Raw genomic sequence first — 21650 nt, 5'->3', positions numbered from 1 at the left:
GATCGGATGGAAGCACACCTAAGGCTTTAAAGGTTTAAAACTCCTCCAAAGGTAATTTGTTTTTACCGACTGTGGATAACAGGAATGCTTACGATAAAAGAGAAGAAAATAACTATACATTTTATAGAAATTTACTGAAAAGGGGTATTATAAAGGCGATTGTAAACGTACCTGAGGGCTCTCTGGATGTGCCCAGAAGCTTCTTGGTTTCACAGCTGAGTGGACCCCAGGCCCCTTGCCTTCATGCTTGGTAACTTATGTACACACAAGAACACACACTCACACTAACACACACTTATGTTAAAGCCTCCTCCCTCTATTACCACACCTTGCACAATAACACATCCACACCTTCACACCTCCATAGCCTTGGCTTATACAGCAGGGCTTGACAAATTTGTTGTGAATCTCGGCGCCAGGTAAAAAAGTTAGGAGCCAGGATTTTTTTAAACTAACAGTTGGTCAGGAGTGATCTGATCATCATAGCCTACTTACTAAAATCACAGCGTTTGACCTGGGAGCACCCTGGACTTTCAGGTCAGTGCTGTTTTTTCGATGCTGATGTTCCATTGGAGCACAGCATTGACTGATATTTAGTCCCCACAAGCTTGTGGGGACAAATGTTAACCCCTGCAATGCCACGAATGTGTCATACACAATTGTGGCATTGAAGGGGTTAACGCTGCACTGTCGCTCTCATGGAGCGATCAGGCAGCAGGGGGAGACCAAAGAACCCTCTCCCCTGTCCCTGAAGCTGCCTCTGGCAGCTGGGACTCAATTGCTGGTCTATAGACCAAACCCTGCAGGGGGGAGTCTCTTTGATGACGACTGTAGGCTTCCATGCCTACAGGAATCATCAAAGGGCTTGTGGGGGGCTCGTTTTTGCTGTTGCTGGTCTGCCTGGGCTTCCAGGCAGACCACCAGCAGCAGAGTCCCGTACAAAATGGGAATTAACCCCTAAATGCCGCGATCGCGGCATTGAAGGGGTTAACGCTGCACTGTCGCTCTCATGGAGCGATCAGGCAGCAGGGGGGTGTTGGGTCAGGTCCCCACACTTGTGTGGGGGCCTAATCAACACACAACCCCCTTCCCTGAAGCTGCCTATGGCAGCTGAAAACACGATTGCTGGTTTTCCAGCAACCGTGTTTTCAGCCTACAGGATCACTCCGTGGGAGTGATCTCAGGCTCGGGGGCGGGCTCTGTGTGGCTGTGCTGTCTACCCAGACTCCTGGGCAGACAGCAGCAGCGCCCCCATGTGGTGACTCAGCCTCTTACATCCACAATTTTTTCTGAATGTAAGAGGCTGACAAAACCTAGGCGCCAGGACAAAATTCTCTGTCGCCATGGCGACCTGGCGCCTGGGATTTGTCGAGCCCTGTTATACAGAGCCTTTCCTTACGCCTGCTTGGACATTGTAATTCATTGCGTTACACCCCACCGTGCTCCCAACTCCCTGAGTGGGTTGGTTGGCCCATTCCATGCATGTTTGAAGAATTTTGAACTAAAACTGCTTAGTATATTACAATAAAATTGCTTCTTGGGGGATTCCTCACCCGCAAATGGCGCAATCAGTAAAAATGATTGAAAAAAGTCAAGATCTGTTATCTAATGTTGGTCCAACCTGTAATGACCTGACGTTTCCATTACATTTTTTAAGGATTCAGAAATATCCTTTCCTTTTTTAACCTATTTTGGTAAATAAGGTAACGCATTAGACTCGTTTTATTCTATTGTGCTAGAGCTTTGGAAACTATTAGGACAGATTTATGGAATTACTGTTTGTGAAAGATGCAGAATTGTGTTTTTTCCCCCTGTATATTTGAGGAGGAAAGCCTGGCTCAGTGACCCGCTAATGTTCCCACATATGAAAATGCTCTCAGGTCCATTAGTTTGCAGACTGTTTATAGATGCGTCACAATATTGCAACTGCACACAGCTTTAAATTACCCTAAATTGTGACAATTTAACTCATGGTAATAATGTTTATGTATCAAATAGCTCAGTTACATAATTACATTCAATGTGTTTTATTATGACTTCAGTCTATCAGGACACAGCGAATGGTAAATTCACAAAACGCCGACGATCTCCATTCAAGTAACATAACTCCCAAAATGTAAAACAACCAGCGTTTTTATTGAGGGGGGGTTAGAGGCATGGATGGGGGGGGGGACACACAACTTTTCTGATATTTTTCATGTAATGATTTACCCTATTTACTGCTATTTTTTTAGAAGTATTTAGAATTTAATTTACATTTCATGATTTTCTTTTACACAGTATTGTGACTTCCTGGGGCTTTCCTTATAGCATTTTTTTTTACAGAATACATTTAATTTATATTAATAACAACAAAGCATGTGAGTTTTTATGAGGAATACGTTATCTATTTTTGTGTATTACATATACACAAAAATCATTTATTTAGGTAATAACATGTACCTCCCTTACGCTGTTTCTTGGCTATCGTCCTAGCTGTTAGACAAGCCACTCACACAACTCCAAATGCCCCCTTTCTATTTTGTCACCGTACATGTTCATTAGAATCCATGGGACCAGAATTATTTCGGAAAAGGGATCATTTTGGACAACGGATTTGTCTTCTCACTTGTGTCCGCTCCTTTGTTCAGGCTTCTCCTTGCGGACCCAGATGGTTTTCAGTCGGTTGTTTGGGCTTCCCCAGAGCACTTCCAGTCCGGAAAATGGGGAATCCTGAACAAGAAACCCGAAGCGATCCGGGACCGCGGGGGAGAAGCCCGAACAACGGAGCGGACAGCAGGAAGAAGATGAAAAGGAGCCGAGAAAAGGAACTACTGACTCCAGGAGACGTCAAACACCTGTTTCTCCACTCAGTCATGAGTATCCCTTATCTGAACTTCCCTTATCTGGGGAAAAAAAGGGAATACGGGATTTTCAGATAAGGCATACTCAACCTGTACAAGCATCCAGCTCCATTGCTGACTCATGGAGATTTGTAGGCGATCTAATGAGGCCGCACTCACCTGCGCATTTGGCACTCCTATTGCTTTCTAGCAGCCTAAATTGCCATGAATCATGGAGAGCGGATCGGTGGTAAAAGCAGTGACGCGGATAGATTGCCTTTAATGTTGCTATAGCTGTGGGTGCTGCATATAACGATAATCAAACCTCGGTCACATCGGCAACTGCTGACTACCACTCCTATCAAGCTCAAACTTAGGGAGATGGGAGCTGCAGTCCATGCCATGAGATATCTTGCCCCTGCCTACTTTAGCTCATTCAGTTCTGCATTCTAATTAATCAATATCTGATCAAAAATGACTATTGCTTGATAATATGCAGTTATTTTGATAGATGTCCTGTTTTGATAACAGATGAAGCCCTTCTAACAAGGTTTCATTTTTTAAATTAGTAGCAGATCAGTTTTTAATGCATGAAAATTCACCTCTCCGCACCCATTATATATATCCCCTGGACCCAAGGATAAAATCGATCCTATTAGTTTTCCCAACAAAGCTTCTTCATCTTCATTAGATTCACCACTGTTTCTATGAATATATATTAATATATAATAAAGTCCGGCTCACATACAGAGGAGAGCCGATGACCTGCATGAGAGGGAGCAACACATTTGGTGCACATTATCCAGTCCAACACATATTCGCCTCTAAAATACTGCCAAGGGACCCTCAGAATGATCCAGTCAGGGAGTAAATCCTGCCTGTAGTTAAGCTGTTTGTGCACCAGGCACCCCAGAGGCCACACCTGGAATTGCAACTAAAACCCTGTTGGGAGAAATGTCTTCATCAGGTCACACCAGCCCTCAGTATCATCCACCATTCCCATGGCTGATGGCTTTCCACTTGTGGTTTGTGTGTTGTGTGGGCTCTTTCACAATTTTCTTTACTTTGATCCCTTTTTTTTTTTCTAGTTTATACTTATTACTGTATTTGTACTTTATAAAAAAAAAAGTGAATAAATTGTGGCTTCCAAAAAATACCAGATGTCTTTTTAAATATCCTTCATCTGCGTGGAATGAGGTGTGGTTGAGGTGTGGGTCAACAAAGGCCAACTCTCCAATAGGAGGGTGCAGCGGCCAGGGCTTCTTAGGTCGGTCCAGGATAGCTTTCAATATTCTCTAATAATGAATCGTGAAGGTGCAGTATAAGAGATTTAGGAAAGAAAGATGGAGCAAAAGTACAGGACAATACAGGACAATTTAATAACAGATGGTATTAGCAGTATTCTTATTAAGTTAAGGGTGCAATGACATCCGTGACTCCAATATCTGGGGGTCTTCTCCATTTTTTAGATTTTATTAAATAAACAGTGCTGTATTTGTGAGTGCATTATGGGTAAAATGTACATGTATTTTCTATTGATTAATATACCTGATGGGTTTATGTTTTATTTGAGTGATTCAGTGACACCATCTTGCGCCATCCCAATTATGTATCTTTTTGGAACTTTGGTGGATAGTGGAGACTGCTGTGGTGGGGGGGGCAGCGTTTCTCATAGACAGGTATATTTATCGGAAAGTTTCTCCTACAAAAAAGGGCAGAACCGGTACCCATACATGGATTAATCGTATATGATGTTTGGTTCTTGTAAGGTTATATATATATATATATATATATATATATATATATATATATATAGTGACAGCACAGCTTATTCTTTTTTTATTAAATACATTTTTATTTGGACAGATTCTTATAATGCTTAGAATATCGAAATAAAATAGTCCTCACGTGTCTTTGAACTATATCTTTTCAAGTATTAAAAAATTGGGGTTTTTTTACTTAAGGTACCAAAAAATCATGACATAAAAGCTTTAATTTCTGTGCTAAGTAGATTTGATGATTGCGGTATAATTAAAATGGTAATTATAGCCTTAATGCTGTATATTTGACTTAAAAAAAAAATAAAAAAAATTTATGCTTGGGGGAAAAAAAAAAATCTATTTAAAGTAACTGTTTGAAATGAATGTATTCAAGGCATATTAAATCCTTTTAGAACCCAGTTATTGATTTTTACATGCTTTCATGTGTAGTCTAAAACATTTTCTTCATTTATTTCAGTCGATGGGAATAATACAAAATCATTGGAACGTGAAAAGTGTAAATTGAGGCAGAATTCCGAAAGCTGATATTTAATGCAATAAATATTTGGATAGTTGGTAGGGATCATTATGAGATGACTAATTACAGAGGCTGTCGGGGGTTCGGTAAAATTCCGCGACGCTCTCGTTTGCTGGTACATCGCTGATATTTTTTTTGGGTAGTGTCAGAACTCTACATATTGCAAACATGACATTTTGATACGGATCCGTCACTGCCTGTTTAGAATTAAAAACACACAAAAAAAGAATCACCTACAGCCATAACTCAAATGTCATGTGCAGCAGTCTAGTGGAACCATATCAATATTTGATGATGTATGGCTGGCTTGAAGGCTTTAGAAACAGTGACCGTGCCAAAAATGACACCATGTATGCTTTGCACTTACTCAACCATGTTGTCAGCCTGGAGCGTCGGGGGGGATAGATAAGCGTGTGTATTTGGTGAGATGTTATTACAAGGCGGCATTGTGATGCTGTCTATTAAGCCGGCACGCTTGTTAATCTGAATTATGTGCGTCTGAATGTCTTATGAGAGTGCAGAGGGAGATGAGACTTCTAAAACAGTTGAATCATAACCGCTAATTAAAGGGTCGTCGTGCAAAAATATTCTTTCATAAATTTATGAATGATTTAAATGATTTAATTTGTAAAATCCATGGATACTATATATATATATATATATAAATACTATACACAGATTTGAATTGCATGACAATAAACTTAAAAAGCTCCTTATAGGCATTGGTGGTATGATTCTTATAATATATATATATATATATATATAAATGTAATTATTAAAAAAAGACTTTTCAATGTTTGTAGACAGCTGATTTTGCTCCGACCTTTGCCCCTTCAAGGACCAAATTAATCATCTTTTGCAGCAGCCATAAAGCGTTCTTCCCAGCTCGCTCATTTAGGGGGGGTCCGTAGTAGCCCCTATTTGCATAAAACCTGTAAGATTCTGTTAACTGAATTACATGGCATTTCCCTTTACGTTTTCGTAGACTGACATTTTTCATTGTCACCGAAATGGATAAATAAATGGTTTAGCATCTGTTAATGTGTGTTAGTGTGACTGTGCGGAGTGAGAACAGTCATTTATCACCCAAACCAAACCAAATAATGACTTACGCATTTGCAGCCTGTTTCAAATCCACTTACAACAGATCTGCGACTTTCAAGAATTATAGTTCTTATATATTCTATATATGCGTATTTATACATGTCTTAGAAACCCGCTTGGATGAATATGATGGGAGCAGCCACCTTCCAAGTTCTACTGTTCCCTATATGATTATTTCTCCCCATGATCTTTCCTGGTCCAGGCAGCCTTTGTAAATGTGAGTACAGAAGGGAGGGAACACAATGAAAGATACGGTATTGTTTTGCTGATATATATACTTTTAACATAGCTTGGCGCAAGTTTACTTTACCATCCCTCCCAACTATCCCCTTTGCGTGAGTCAGTCCCGATTCTGCCACCACCTCGCTGTCCTGCCGAGCTCTACCTCTGATCCCGGAGGTGGAAGTTGAGGGTATGTTTTACTTTTTTATTAAATGATCATGCTGTAAACCATCACGCTCTTCTTACCCATTGCAATTTAAAAAGTTTTTTTTGGGGGGGGGAATCTCACCCTTTTTTTTTTTTTTTTTCTTGAGACTCCACATGTACGAAAACCCCCCAAAAAAACATCAGTAACCGTAGCCCAGGCTGAAAATTGTTCTTCTGAAAACATGCAGAAATTGCGTTCCTCACAATTTTACAAAGAACATCCATTTTCCAAGCGACCTTCTTAAAATAATTTGGAAACTTTCTAAAATTGACTTTAATGCCAAGACTGTTCCGTAGAAGGAACAAACTCTAAAAAAAAGTTGTGTGTTTGCTAGAATGTCACTTAAGGCTTTTTTACGCCCACCCCCCCCTTTACGCCATGAAAAACATCAGTCTTACAGGTATAATTTGCTTTTCTTGAGTGTTTGCTCCCGAAGACCTTTAATGTGAGCCATTTTCGTCGCGGTTTTCTTTGTGCGTTTACCACAACTGAGAGCGAAGCTTTAAGAAAAGCTTCACTGAGTAAACTTTGTCCTGCAGAAAGCAAAGCCATCTGGACTTACCGCTGAAAAGGTTGGACATGGTTATAGGCAAGATTTTATCGCATTGGAGAGAAGAAGGAAAAAAAAAAAAATTGCGCACGGCTTACATCTTCCAAGGTTGATGTTAGGATTAGTATATTTCGTACTTATTTTAGATTTTGCCTTTGCAAAAAAAAACTCCAAAAAAAAACCCATGACTGTGTGATGGAAAAGCAGTAAGAAATTGAGATATTTATCTTTGGTGAAAGCTCAGTCAATAATAGCAGAGGACAAACAAAAAATAAATGAGTTTTAGTTTTTATCAGAAAGTGCCGGGCAGCTTTACAGTATTACATTGGTTTTCGCGCAATTTCGGAACAATGTTTTGTTAATGTTAATCCGGTAAATTTTCTATCAAAAAATAAAAAATTTAAAAAAAAATTAAAAACACATTAAATGAAGATATGACGTTTTGCATTTCATGGTGATTTGGGTTCTAATCCCAGTTATTTATAACATTATTACTTATGTTGTGAATGACTGTTTTTAGATTCTTATATTCTTTTTTTCTTTCCAGTGGCTGCTTTACCTTTTTTCTACAACTTTTAAGACAGATCTGAGATTGTATCTCCTTTATTATTGCATTATCATTTAGAGTGTTCGTTTTCTGTTCTATATTTAAAAAAAAAACAACAAAAAACATTCTTTTTAAATTAGGAAATTGAAAAAAAGAAATACAAATGTCTTTTTATAGAAAACTCAAAATATCATTGATCGTTCTTATATTTCTATGTTTAAAAAAACCTAAAAGAATAACTTTATTGTATTTTTTAGTGGTTTCCCTGTTTAGGATTATCGCATAGGCTTCTTTTACTTGTCCTATTAACGACATGATAGAAAAACACATGACTATTACTTGATGTTTCTGTAAGTCAAATTGTTATATACTACTTGTTATGTCCTGTTTACCCATTGTACAGCGCTACGGAATATGATAGTGCTATATAAAACAATAAAATAACGTTAATAATCTAAAATGAATATGTCTCCAAGATTGAGTTCAAAGGGCGCTGGGCAGCAGCTTTTTAGGTTCAATTTAAAAGTAAAACGTACTTTCGTTACAATAATTTTTCGTATAGCATGTTATTTTGTGGGATGCTTTCCTTTGTGGTAATGTCCTGTTTTCCCCCAAATCTGACATTAACGCCAGATCTAAACCTTGAATTTTATAAGGACCTCCGCTTTCTAACCAGTGCTTATTTACTGACAAAATTATAAATTTGCAACCGGTCAAGGCAGAAAATCATATATTTTCTTCTCGAGGTTACTGCAAAAGTAACTCTTCTGAATCTCAGCCTGTTCGGAATTCAGAGATTCATCCTCGGGTAATGCAAGGTTGTTAAGAAGTTTAGCTCTTATCAAACTTTACAAAGTCTTGCCAGATAATTTGGAACCTGAGGAGAGACCCGACACTCTAGTGGTATGAAAAGCAGATTGCCATATGCCCTACAAATCACGTATCAGGCCATTAGCATTGGTACAGCAGGATATCCACAACTATTAGGCTAAAAGACAGCATGAACCTTGACAGAAAAAAAAAAAAAAAGAGCGAAATCCAATATCATTGGAATAGCTGCTTTTTTGCTTAAATCGTGCCCTTACCATACAAAATAGAACTGTGTCTTGGAAAATGACTCATGAATAAGACATTCGGTAATCATCGGACAGGGAAGACATTTACAATTATTTCGCTATATAGCATTCTCTATAAATCATAATGTATATCCCTTACGAAAAATCTGGAAAATGAAACTATTGTAAAAGCAAAACTTTACCATCACATTATATATATTTTATTTTATTTTTATATATTTTTATAAAATATATATAAAGCACTGTGGGAAGTTGGGAACCACTCTACGCCATTCGCACACCTGGTGCGTATGGGTTAAGGGCAGCGCCCTCAGCTGCCCACTCCCCGTCCGCTAATGGGACGCCAGGATATGATGTCATATCCTGCTGCTGTGTGTCTTAAAGGCATACGGCGCCTTTGATCTGAGTCTGTAGAGGCCTGACCTCCATATTATTCTGTCTTATTCTGGGTGACTTTAACATCCCTTTAGATATATCTAACAACTCTGCAAGCTCCAAACTCCTCTCCCTGACATCTTCCTCTGGTCTCTCTCAATGGACTAATTCCCCTACGCACACTGAGGGACACTCACTCGATCTGGTTTTCTCCAGATCATGCTCCCTTTCAGACTTCTCCATTTACCCCTTCCCTCTGTCTGACCACCACCTCCTATCTTTTTCTCCAGTGCTAACCCCTAACAAGACATACTTACAACGCTCACCTCATACTTGTAGGCCATTACCAGAAAATACCATTACCCAACTGTCAGCCTCACTCGAACCTCTCTTACCTTCCATGTTAACCCTTTCCTGCCCAGACACAGCAGCCTCTTTTTACAACAACACACTTGCTTCATCCCTCGACACCATAGCTCCAATTACTACAAGTTACCCCCGACAATTTAAACGCCAACCATGGCATACCAAAACCACACGGTATCTTCAGAAGTGCTGCCGCACAGCTGAGCGCTACTTCAGAAAATCAAAATCCAGCGAAGACTTTACTCATTATAAATTCATGCTTCACACCTACAACTCTGCCCTCTCTCTCGCCAAACAGCTCTACTTCTCCACTCTCATATCCTCTCTTTCTTCCAACCCACGACGCCTTTTTTCTACTTTCAACTCCCTTCTCTGTCCCTCCACACCCACACCACAAACCTCTCTCACTGCCCAAGATCTTGCTACCTACTTCAAAGAGAAGATCGAGACTATTAGAAAAGACCTCTCTTCCTTACAACTCCCTCCTACACCACTCACCACCACCCTCTCTACTCCTACTATACTAACTGCCTTTTCCCCTACAACCAAAGAAGAGATAGCCACTCTTCTTTCTTCCTCTCACCCAACAACCTGTCCCCTTGACCCCATCCCTTCACACCTCACAAAGTCTCTATGTCCATCCCTTGGTCCATCACTTACCCACCTATTCAATCTTTCTCTATCATCTGGATCTGTACCATCTGCCTTCAAGCATGCGCTAATCACACCAATTCTAAAGAATCCTTCCTCAGACCCCGTCTGTTTGACTAACTACCGCCCTATCTCTCTGCTTCCTTTTACCTCTAAGCTGCTTGAACGGATTGTGTACAGTCGCCTCACTAACTTCCTCTCCTCTAATTCCCTCCTTGACCCTCTACAGTCTGGTTTCAAACCTCTTCACTCTACTGAAACAGCTCTAACAAAAGTCTCCAATGACTTGCTCTCTGCCAAAGCTAAAGGTCACTACTCTATTCTAATTCTACTGGATCTCTCTGCTGCTTTTGATACTGTTGATCACCACCTTCTTCTTGACTCACTTGCTTCTATGGGCATTCGAGATACAGCTCTCTCCTGGATCTCCTCATATCTGTCTAACCGTTCCTTCTCTGTCAACTTCTCAGGCAACACATCTTCGCCCCTTCCACTTTCGGTTGGTGTCCCCCAAGGTTCAGTCCTTGGCCCTCTGCTGTTCTCTCTTTATACTTCCTCTCTTGGCAAACTAATCAACTCATTTGGCCTCCAGTATCATCTATATGCAGATGATACCCAAATCTACCTGTCTTCTCCTGATCTCTCTCCATCTCTCATGTCCCGGATCACCAGCTGCTTGTCTACTATTTCTTCATGGATGTCACAACACTACCTGAAACTTAATCTTTCTAAAACGGAACTCATTATCTTCCCTCCCTCCATCTCCACTCCACTACCTGAATTCTCTATCACCATTAACAACACAACAATCTCTCCTACTAACCAGGCCCGATGCCTTGGGGTCATCCTTGACTCAAACCTCTCCTTCATCCCTCACATTCAGTCCCTCGCCAGATCCTGCCGCCTGCACCTAAAAAACATCTCTCGTATCCGCCCATTCCTCACCCAAGAATCCACAAAAACTCTGGTTCATTCACTTATCATTTCCCGTCTTGACTACTGCAACACTCTTCTGGTTGGCATTCCACTGTCTCGACTCTCTCCACTACAGTCTATCCTTAATGCCGCTGCTAGGCTCATCTTCCTTGCACGTCGCTCCTCTTCTGCTTCCCCCCTCTGTGAAACCCTCCACTGGCTCCCAATTACCTTTAGAATTAAATTTAAGATCCTGGTACTGACATATAAGGCCATCCATAATACTGCTCCTCCGTACATTTCTGACCTCATTAGCAAATACTCTCCTACTCGATCCCTACGTTCCTCCCATGGGCTAAGGCTCTCCTCCTCACTCATCACCTCTTCCTTTTCCCGTCTACAAGATTTCACTCGAGCTGCCCCATATCTCTGGAATCTGCTCCCAAGGAACCTTCAGAATTCACCCTCCCTCCCGACATTCAAGAAACATCTAAAAACCCACTTCTTCAGAGAAGCATACCATCTTAGCTGCTAGAACATCCTTGTCATTGATACAACCCCCACAATACCTCTCACCCTTTCTCTATGCCTTATGTTTATCACCCCATTTTCCCTCTAGATTGTAAGCTTGCGAGCAGGGCTCTCTCCACCAAATGTATCGGTTTGTCTTAGTCTGTCGATTCTTGTCTTGTCATATCCCTTGAATTTATGTATTGTATTAAGCGCTGCGTAAACTGTTGGCGCTATATAAATAAAAGATAATAATAATAATAATAATAATATTGTAAATGGGTCAGTTGGAGAGATCAGAGATCTCCTCTGTAACCGGCCCAATGAGCAGCGGCACACTAAGGGGTCTGATCGCCCATGGTGGTCTGCTGTCCACCCTAGGCCCAGGCCTAGTCAGCCTAAGCCAGACTACATAGCTGCTCGCGTGATTATTTATATATATATATATACAAAATGCAAACCTACGTGACTGCTGTGAATAATGATCAGTAGATTATTGCCTGGACCGCTAGCTTCACTTTCATTCATAGACCTTTTCACCTGTATTGTTTCCGACAAGTCTAAAAAGATTCCGCAGAATACAAATTCCGACCGTTTCATTTTGCAAGAACGCCGGAAAATAATGACGTTTTTTTCCTGCCTTAAACAGACTGAATATATTGTTAAGGGAGATCTGTAACATGAATTTAAAATTTAATTTTTAGTATTATAGACAAAGCAATATTTTTTAGCATCAACCGTTCCCTGGTGGAAAGTCGCTTTATTGAGCTTTTATGTAGTTAAAGAAAACCCATTTGTGTTAATTTAATATCTGCTCTAATACAACAGCTTGACACCCGAGGCTTGTCCTAAAGCCGATACGACGCTACGCGCCAAGCATGTAACGTCGCCGGTTTGAATTATTCAGCACTACAGGCAAGCAAAGCGCGTCTCTGCGGGGAGAGGGCTTTACGGGTTAGAGTTCAGCGCGGAAACTTCGCTTGAAATATCGTCAGCAGAATTCTACAAATCCAGCAATACTGATATTGACTATATGTACCCAAGCAAAAATATGCAAACATCGCAGAATAGTTCCCCGTGGGAACCATTTAAGGCGATAGAACAATTTCCATTATATATATATATATTCAGCAGAATCTAAATGTAAGTAAGAGAATGTAGAACAGAGTATTCAGTATTTTTATTTCAGAACAAAAATGGTGATTCCACTTTTATCACCTATAATTACATTTATAATGCATGTGGGGCATGTTCCCGCGGTGCCTTTATCTGATCAGCCAGGAGGAAACCCAGTGAAAAGATGTATGATAAAACCAGTCATCTCCACCATGGATGTGCATGCTGTGCACATTACATCCAAATGTGGAATTAGGCAACAGAAAAGAGCCATTCTGCTCCGGAAGCCTATTGTTTTTTCTATCTGCTGGGAAACCTGAAGTCTTAACCTAGTCATTAACTCTTTATGACCTCTGCTGGAAGCATCTTCCACTTATCCACCACCATCTTGGCGAGCCTCTGACCCTCTAGCTTTAGACGCTCATCCTAACATTTTTCCTTCCTTGAAATATACTTCCATCCTGTACCATGTTTATGTTTATGTATTTAAATATAACTTTTGTTGAGCACACGTGGGTTCCATGTGATGCCTGACACAAGCGTGCTCAACACCAGGAACGAATGAGAGCCGGAGCTGACGCATGTACTTGAGAAGTCTGGATTTGACTTGGAGTTTCCAGGTCGATGTTTATCCATGCCTACTCCCTGCCCACTATGAATGGCCATCCCAACCTCTTCTCAAAGCCACAAGCCAAGACGAACTCCTTTACAAGATGCAAGGCATGCTAACCCATATACACAATCTGCTTAAAAGTTTTCTCCCTCTCTCGGATCCTCATACTTCTATAACAGGGTCAGGTTTTGGTCTGGCCACAGCTTTGCTCCGGAATTAAGGACTTTACTTACATTTCTGTGGCGTATCCTCGCTCTCATCTTTCCTTGAGGCTGAGATCCTTGCAAGATAATTTTTCCTGTAAATTATGCCCAGTTTTAGTATCCCAATAGAATCATACCAGGAGCTGGGGTCCCACCACATGACTCAGGGTTAACAGGGCCTTTACAACGTTGTCCAAAGCTGGCTTAGACATTTCCACTATACAATGACTCTTTCGGAGGCTTGCGCAACATCATTTGTTTTAAGGAGCAAATGACCAGCTCAGACCTGATGTGATTTCGCTGGGTGAGCCAGTGTGGTCTTGATCCCAACACCTCAATCTTACGACTCTTCAAACAACTCCACCACTTCATAGTTTTGGTTCTTGCAACCAAAGAAACCAAGTCCATCTGGACAGAGAACAAGTCCATCTTGGTGCACATGTAGGCAGCAAGCCAAACCCATGACCTGACACCAGCCTAACTCCAACCTGTTTTTACATGGTAGAATATTCCTAACTATTCTTAACTATCTACATGTTCTTAATCTCCTTCCCATTCTGTATTATTTCTCTTATATTTTGAATAAACTTAAATTCTCTTGGGCGGAAATACAAACAACATGATCTCGCTGTTAAATAACAGGTTTTTTTTAATACCACTAGTTTACCGAAACATCAAGCACTTCAAACAACACAAAGTAGCAAATCTGTGTTTTCTTTATCTCTTTTTTGTAGAATGCATTCAACTTTCATGCAAATCTAACCTTTCGGATATTTTATCCAATATACCCAGAAGCAGAATCCGAACAAAAAAATGTTTACTAAAAGTCTTCCTTTCATATAATCTATTGATTTAATATCTTTGCGACAAGAGTTGAATGCTAGTTGTACGCAGAAGACTACCCCTGGCAAACCTCAATATACATTCATTTTATGTATAAATTATACATTGTGCACAATAAACCAAATTGATCAAGTTTTGTATTCTGGATTTTCGCTGACTTTTCTTCATTTTTAGCATTTACATACTATGCATTGAAAAAGAGGATGCCTGAATAAGAGAAGTGAAATGTGTCATTTATTCCTGGGGGGGGGGAAATAAATAAATATATATATATATATATATATATATATATATTTAATCATAGTTAAGCTAATAAAGTTTTTTGTAATATGTGGTAATTCTAAGAATTTTCCGTACCTCCTTTAATTTAATGATTATATTATGGTAAACATGCATTTTTGTGTTTCTTCAAACTTTTGTATTTTTTTTTTTATTTAGAATAAAGCAAAAACTGTATTTTCAGCTTTTATGGGCTGCAGTACAAGTACTTCTGTAGCTCGATAATTTTTTTACAAATAAATCCTGCCTAAGGGCCCACGTTTCCTTTTCACTTATACAAGATGAAATTATATAGATTTTTGAGTTAATTGCATTTTTAGCTTTTTTGCTACGAACTCTTTATTGGGTTATGGTTTCAGAACAGAATCAATGGGGTTTATTCACTAACGGGAGAGTCGGCAAGGGAGTTGTCTTCCCTTCCTCTCCTCACTATTCATTATGAAGGGTCAACACTGGCAGTTGTCTCCAGCAGGAGGGACTGCGCATGGTCAATCGAGTACTAAATGGTGATAAATCCTTTGACGTTCAAGCTGATTTCTATGATCTTCTTTGTAAAATACAGTCCAACAAGGATGACTTTAAAAAAAATTATGCTTAGATTACAGTTTTAACAATTATACATCAATGTTTAATATTTAAGTTAATGTTCAATAACCTCTGCCTAACAAAAATTCTTTGTGGTCCCATGTTGGGAGAGGCAACGGGTACTTTGTTTCTTGAGTGTGTTACTTTGGGTTGACAGCAGACCTCTCAAAGGTGCTGCTTTTCTCAGGATACCACCACTGTGTTATGTTCTATACTACTTGTTATGTCCTGTCGATCCATTGTACAGTGCTATGGAATTTGATGGCGCTATATAAACAATAAATAATAATAATAATAACCATGGTCTAGTTGGGGAGATCCTCTAATCCTCATTCCCCATTGCTGTGCTGGTTTCGAAACCTGAAATGCTGGTGGGTATGCTGGCAAGACAGCATATAGTACATATAAATATATAATAAAATATTATATATATATATATATTTATAGTTATATTATTATGTATTTATATATAATATAATTACCGTATTTGCTCTATTATAAGACGAGGTTTTTTTCAGAGCAAATGCTCTGAAAAATACCCCTCGTCTTATAATCGAGGTCGTCTTCAAATCAGACCTCAAAAAAATGTCCGCTGGGGCCAGGCTGCTTACCGGTGCTTTGGTCGCGAGCAGCGTCTCTTCTTCTAGCAGCAGGAGAACAGGAAGCTAGAAGAGTGTCACATAATTCTGCCTCCCCCTCCTTCCTCTGGGGGCGGGGCCAGAGAAGTTGCTCGCACAGCCGGGCCCCTGCAGAAGTCTTCGAGTGAGAGATCTGCAGTTCAGGTAAGGGGGTGGGGTAGGGTTTTTGAGCAAGTATGTGCGATTAATGGAATGAATGAGTATTTAAATGTTTGTGAATGAGTGTGTGATAGCATGGATGTGTAAGGGGGTGGTGGTGATTGGTAGCATGACATAGGTAGCATGACTCACACTCCTATCATCCCCAGGTTCCAGCATGTACTGGCTGCCTTGGCTTGATAGGAGTGTGATTGCTGTTAGCAGTTATATATATATATATACCTCCAGAAATACCTTTTAACCCCTTATATGCCACTCTACCCCATGATATGCCTTTTAACCCCCTATATGCCACTCTGGCATATAGGGGGTTAAAAGGCATATCATGGGGCAGACTGGCATATAGGAGGGTATAAGACATTTCTGGAGGCAGAGTGGCATATAGAGGGTTAAAAGGCACATCATGGGGCAGAGTGGCAAATAGGGGGTATAAGGCATTTCTGGGGGCAGAGTGGCAACCCTGGGGTCAGATGTGCATAACTGGGGGGCAGGTTGGCAAATAAAAGGAAATAAAAAAATATATATTTTTCTCAATCATAGCTTTTATTAAATATGAAAAATTGTTTACATGAATTAATATTTACTAGTAAAACTTTTTTCCTATAGGGTAGTCTTATATTCAGGCTTTTTGTTTTTTTCCTAAATTAATATTTAGATTTGGGGGGGTCGTCTTATAATCAGGGTCGTCTTATAATCGAGCAAATACGGTATATATATACATATATTATTATATTATATAAATATATAATATATACATATATATATATACATACATATATATATATATATATATATATATATATATATATATATATATATATATATATATATATATATATATATATATATATATATATATATATATGAGAAAAACATTAGGGTAAGAGAGGAGCTGGTGAGTCTGTAATTCTAAAACCCAATGTGAGGATGACATAAAATTAAATTTGCCATCACTTTCTATCATGTCGGCAAACTATTATATTACCGTATCGTTTTTCATGGTAATTCACCGTTACTATATACGGAACTCCTATATTTGTATCTGTTTGGGATTGTTATTTATATACCTGTGGGCCTTGAACTGGATTTATTAAATGGAAAACTAGTCGTGCGGACAATTTTGGTTAAAATGCCGAGTGAGCCCAGAATACTGTAATAAGGTATTTTGAAAGGGCTATATATCTTAAATTGAATCTATTATGGAATTGTTTTTTATGTAAGTTTAAATGCGTAATACTTTAAAATTGTCTAGCGGGGTAGAAAATATAAGTACCAGCGTTATACATTTTAAATATTTTATGTTCCCGATACCACTTGTTTGTCTGGATGCATTAAGTCCGTAAATAATACACGTTTCCGCTCATCTTAAATACCACAAAAAAGGGTGATTTATGGCAGGAATTGTTTTCATTAATCCAGTTTTAATGAATTTCAGTCCCTGTTCTCAGTGGGCATTTAAAACACCACTTGTCTGATTCCAACCTTTATATAAATTGCTAAATCCGGGGAGATCACAATAAAATTAAAATAAAAGATAGATGGCATCTAGCGGCCAGAGACTGCTGACCCAAAATGTGAAGAACTTCACATGAGACAAACATTTAAATACATGAAAATATTCAATAGAGGGAAGTATATCTCAAACAAAGAGAAATGTTAGAGACCATAAGCTAAACCTAGCGTGTCAGAGGCTTAAATGTAATGTAAGGGAGTTTTACTTCACTGAGATGGGGGTAGATAAGTGGAACAGCCTCCCAGCAGAAACAGTAGAGTTAATGCAGTGAGGGAATGTAAACATGCATGTGGTAGGCTTATGGTTTCCTCAATCTGCCTCAGTCTGCCCTTTCTCGATTTATCACAGCTCAACCTGTTTAGTAGACAAGCGACCATTGCCCATAAAGGCCCCTAGGGTAGAATGCACTGGGAGTTGTCTTCTTATGTCCGTGCATGTACATTGGACGCGGTGGCACTACTACCTGCCAGGAGATGGGTAGCGGCCATTAAATGTGCATCAGAATCATATGACGATGGACAGCAGACCTTCATTATTAATGTTTCAGATCAGCGCTAGCCCACAGGTACCTCGAGAGTCGCGGTTTGTAGGACGTCATAGGGACTTTAGTGCCAAAATACCTCTGATCTGCCAATTTGCTAGCCACAGCCTAAGTCACACGAGTTACACATTGAGAAGTCGCTCGAGTTGTTGAAAGGTTACGCTCGTGAATTCAACGTTAATATTTGTAAGTTACAGCAGCCGCTGGCAAGGTCACCCATTAAATATACTCGAACCGCTCATCCAAAGCTAACAGAACACCTCTAATATTTCGCCATGTTTCCGTTTGCATTTCAGGATTTTGCGGATTCCGTTTATCAGCTAGTGACACAGAAATTCCGAGAGCTGACAGATAAGGTCTCGGCGGTGTGCACGCGCCACAAGGCACTCGCGGCAATCGTAATGACCAGAGGTAAGAAGACCTTTTTCACACAAGGAGATAATGTGTCGTCTCCCCTTTTGGTTCCATCAATGTCATAGCCTGTTTTCTTAATGACGGTTCTGTTGTTTATGTCAGACATTGGAACTGAGAGAATATGTTATCTCCCTACTTTGTTAACTGGGAACACGGCTCACCGGAGGGATACCCCGGGATGGTAGGCCTCAGGACACAAAGGGGGACCAAAATCCGAGACGCTACCCAAGAATATGTTGTTCCTTCTCATACTACATAAGATCTCAATTGTTTTCTATAACATATAAGATCGGTTAAAGGGGTCTAGTATTTTTTTCTCCGGTTTAGCACACTAGAGCATTTAGTTAGAACTTCTCAGACAGTAGGAATGGGGCATTTGTTGACGTATAGACAGATAATTTAGCTGGCATCTGAAGAGACATCATGTGTAGCTCATATTGAAGCTGCAAAGTATTTATTTTGGATGTCATTTTTGGTATAAAAAAAAATCAATCAGAAGGTTTGAACAAAAGTAATAATCTCAGGGCTTCGTAGTTGAGACCACATACTGGTCATACTAACCGGCAGACATCAGAGCAACCAGCTAGGTAAATACAACAATAAAGCAAAAGCCCAGCATACCGATACATTTATACCAACAAGTAGCATTGCTCTTGACCTGTCGTGTGCATCAAAGGGAAATATTTACCAAAATACGCAAAGAACATAATATGTTCACTTTTTTTAATGGTCATGAAAAGGCTTTTTATCTCTAGCTAATTTTGATTTCCAGCCTCACCCTGGCTCTTTAATAAACCAATCAATTTATTATAATAGCTCTACCAATTCTACCTCTTTATAAAATGTAATATATTAATGTTAAATAATGTTTTGGATGGTATTTTATTTCTACTACTGTGTTGGAATGAAATCACCAGCCGATGGGTAGAGACAGCCTTTCACAAATATTACATTATAATAAAAACACAAGTTTATTAAAAATGCAACTTACTTGACTATTATTATTATTATTATTATTATTATATTTGTATGTGGGTTTTTTTCCTTCTATTACCTTGATGATATTCTTTATTGGGTTTGCTTTGTTCGTGTCTTTTAAGTTTGACTTCTTTGCTGACTATAAAATGTCACTTAAGAAATCCATAGGCTCCAGAACTGCTCGGCTCACAAAGTTGGAGGCAGGAGGCCATACACTAACGATTCCTTTGCTTTAGATGACCTTGGTAGGGGTACGTTGTAGTGCAAACACATGGAAAAATGCTTTATAACCTTTAGAAAAGGCATTTTTTCCAGAAACTACAATATAAATAATCAGAAATTTTACATTAAATGAAATAGCTAGTATCGGCGTGTATATGTGTGCGTATGTATAAATTCAAATATTACTCATACATTCATAGATTTGTTACACAGCTTATCACAAATGTTCTGTTGCAGTGACCTGCTAATCGTGCAATTAGTTCCAATAACAATGCTGAATTAAGTCACCTGTATTCAAGCAGGGTTTTCAACGTTGATAAACCAGCGAGGAAAGCCGCAAGTGAATGCTCAGACATCATGAAATCAAAGTAGAATAAGAAGGCTCCAGGCTGTGAAAGTGAGACTCTGCTCATTCACATTAGCGTAAAAACCCACATATATTATATAATACTAATAATATCATATAAATAATAAATTATTATATCTAACCAAACGATCAAACAACTCTACTGGCTAATTATTAGATAAAATATTATTTATATTTTTTTTATTCTCGGTAATCATACATGTATCTGTCCAGCTGGTAATAATATCAGTGTTCCCAGCATTATTTATTTCTTTTGTTTTATGTTTTTCTTTATTCTTTGACCCTATTTTCCTATCTCTAGGAAAGTCATTCATTCTTCCATTCTGTTTTCTCGTGCTTCAAACCCATAAGTATGATTTACCACTCGCTCTGGCAAACCCTGACAATATCAGAATTGAATTTCACGGGCCAGGAAAATATAATAAATGTCATCCATTTCCACTTAATGTTGATTTACAATGTATCTCACTTTAACAACACTAAAATACTCTTCAGTACTTCCATTCAGGATGATGATACGGTATTTTAATAAATGTTTCCATGGAAAAGTGAGAGTAATGCATGTTGATTATCACACTGACCTGTGATTTATAGCAGTTCACCTAAAGTTATGATATTAGTTATGATATAAGCTGCCTGATTGGCAAAAAAAGTCATAAAATATTATAACAGTAGCTGCATCACGCCAAGACATTCTACTATAAAGAAATATGTATAACAAATGATATTGGTAGTTATGAAGAATATTATTCAAATAAAGGCTGGTTATTTATACTATATACGCCAAACCTATTTTTTTTTTTTTGATATTGAAAACCTTATATAATATTACACTTATCTTCTCAAAATCGGGAAACAGATACTATGGCACATATTTTCTTCATATAGGAAAAAACGAAAAGAACATGAAAAAAAACAAGAAAAAAAATAATAAATATATATATATATATATATATATATATATTGTAGCATTTTTTATAAAAAGTTCCAAATATATTTAAACCACCAATTTTTGTATTTGACCTATCCCCATTAATCCCAAATACAGAGTACAAAGGCCAGACTGGCCATTTGGCAAACCGGGCAAATGCCCATTGGGAGGCCATTGGCTGGATACTCGCAGGCGAGTATAAAAATTTAATATGCAGCTGTCGTTTGGCGGCCACTGGCCTTAAAGTGCCAATGACGCTTAGTGATCACCAGCCCGGCCTTGTTCCAGAAGGTTCTGAGGAGATAAAGGATTCTCCTTAGAGACTTCCTGGACATTTGCACAGTTTCTTGTGGCGCCAGACCTGGTCCAAACAGGACTGGATCCCATCAATGGGCTGGTGGTTAGGATTGGATCCTAAGCTATGGAACCTCCGGAAGCCGAGAGCAGCAGAAGGAAGATGTCCCTACCTGGTTTGGACATGTAGATGATCCCCTAATGAAGCAGCGGTTTCAGAGTAGAAGGGTTAATAAAATGTACGACACTGAAAAATATCCACACGTAGGCTCTCTAATGTAGCTCACTCCCTAGAAAATTAAACCACTTA

At 39.1% G+C, this 21650-nt stretch overlaps 1 protein-coding gene across 1 annotated transcript in view; it reads left to right on the top strand.

The window, feature by feature from the left end:
- Positions 1–21650, top strand: part of LOC149287164 (inactive double-stranded RNA-specific editase B2-like) — a 115873-nt gene that overhangs the window by 54638 nt on the left and 39585 nt on the right. Inside the window, exon 4 of the mRNA XM_089493175.1 lies at positions 18431–18545. Coding sequence (XP_089349301.1) covers positions 18431–18545 — 115 coding nt within the window. The remainder of the gene's footprint in view (positions 1–18430; positions 18546–21650) is intronic.

This window comes from Sceloporus occidentalis, unplaced genomic scaffold, assembly GCF_023333645.1.
Source record: "Sceloporus occidentalis isolate IW3139 unplaced genomic scaffold, rSceOcc1.0.p SCAF_63, whole genome shotgun sequence".
Lineage (NCBI taxonomy): Eukaryota > Metazoa > Chordata > Lepidosauria > Squamata > Phrynosomatidae > Sceloporus > Sceloporus occidentalis.
Note: the sequence above shows the minus strand (reverse complement) of the source record. Positions and strands in the feature narration are given on the sequence as shown.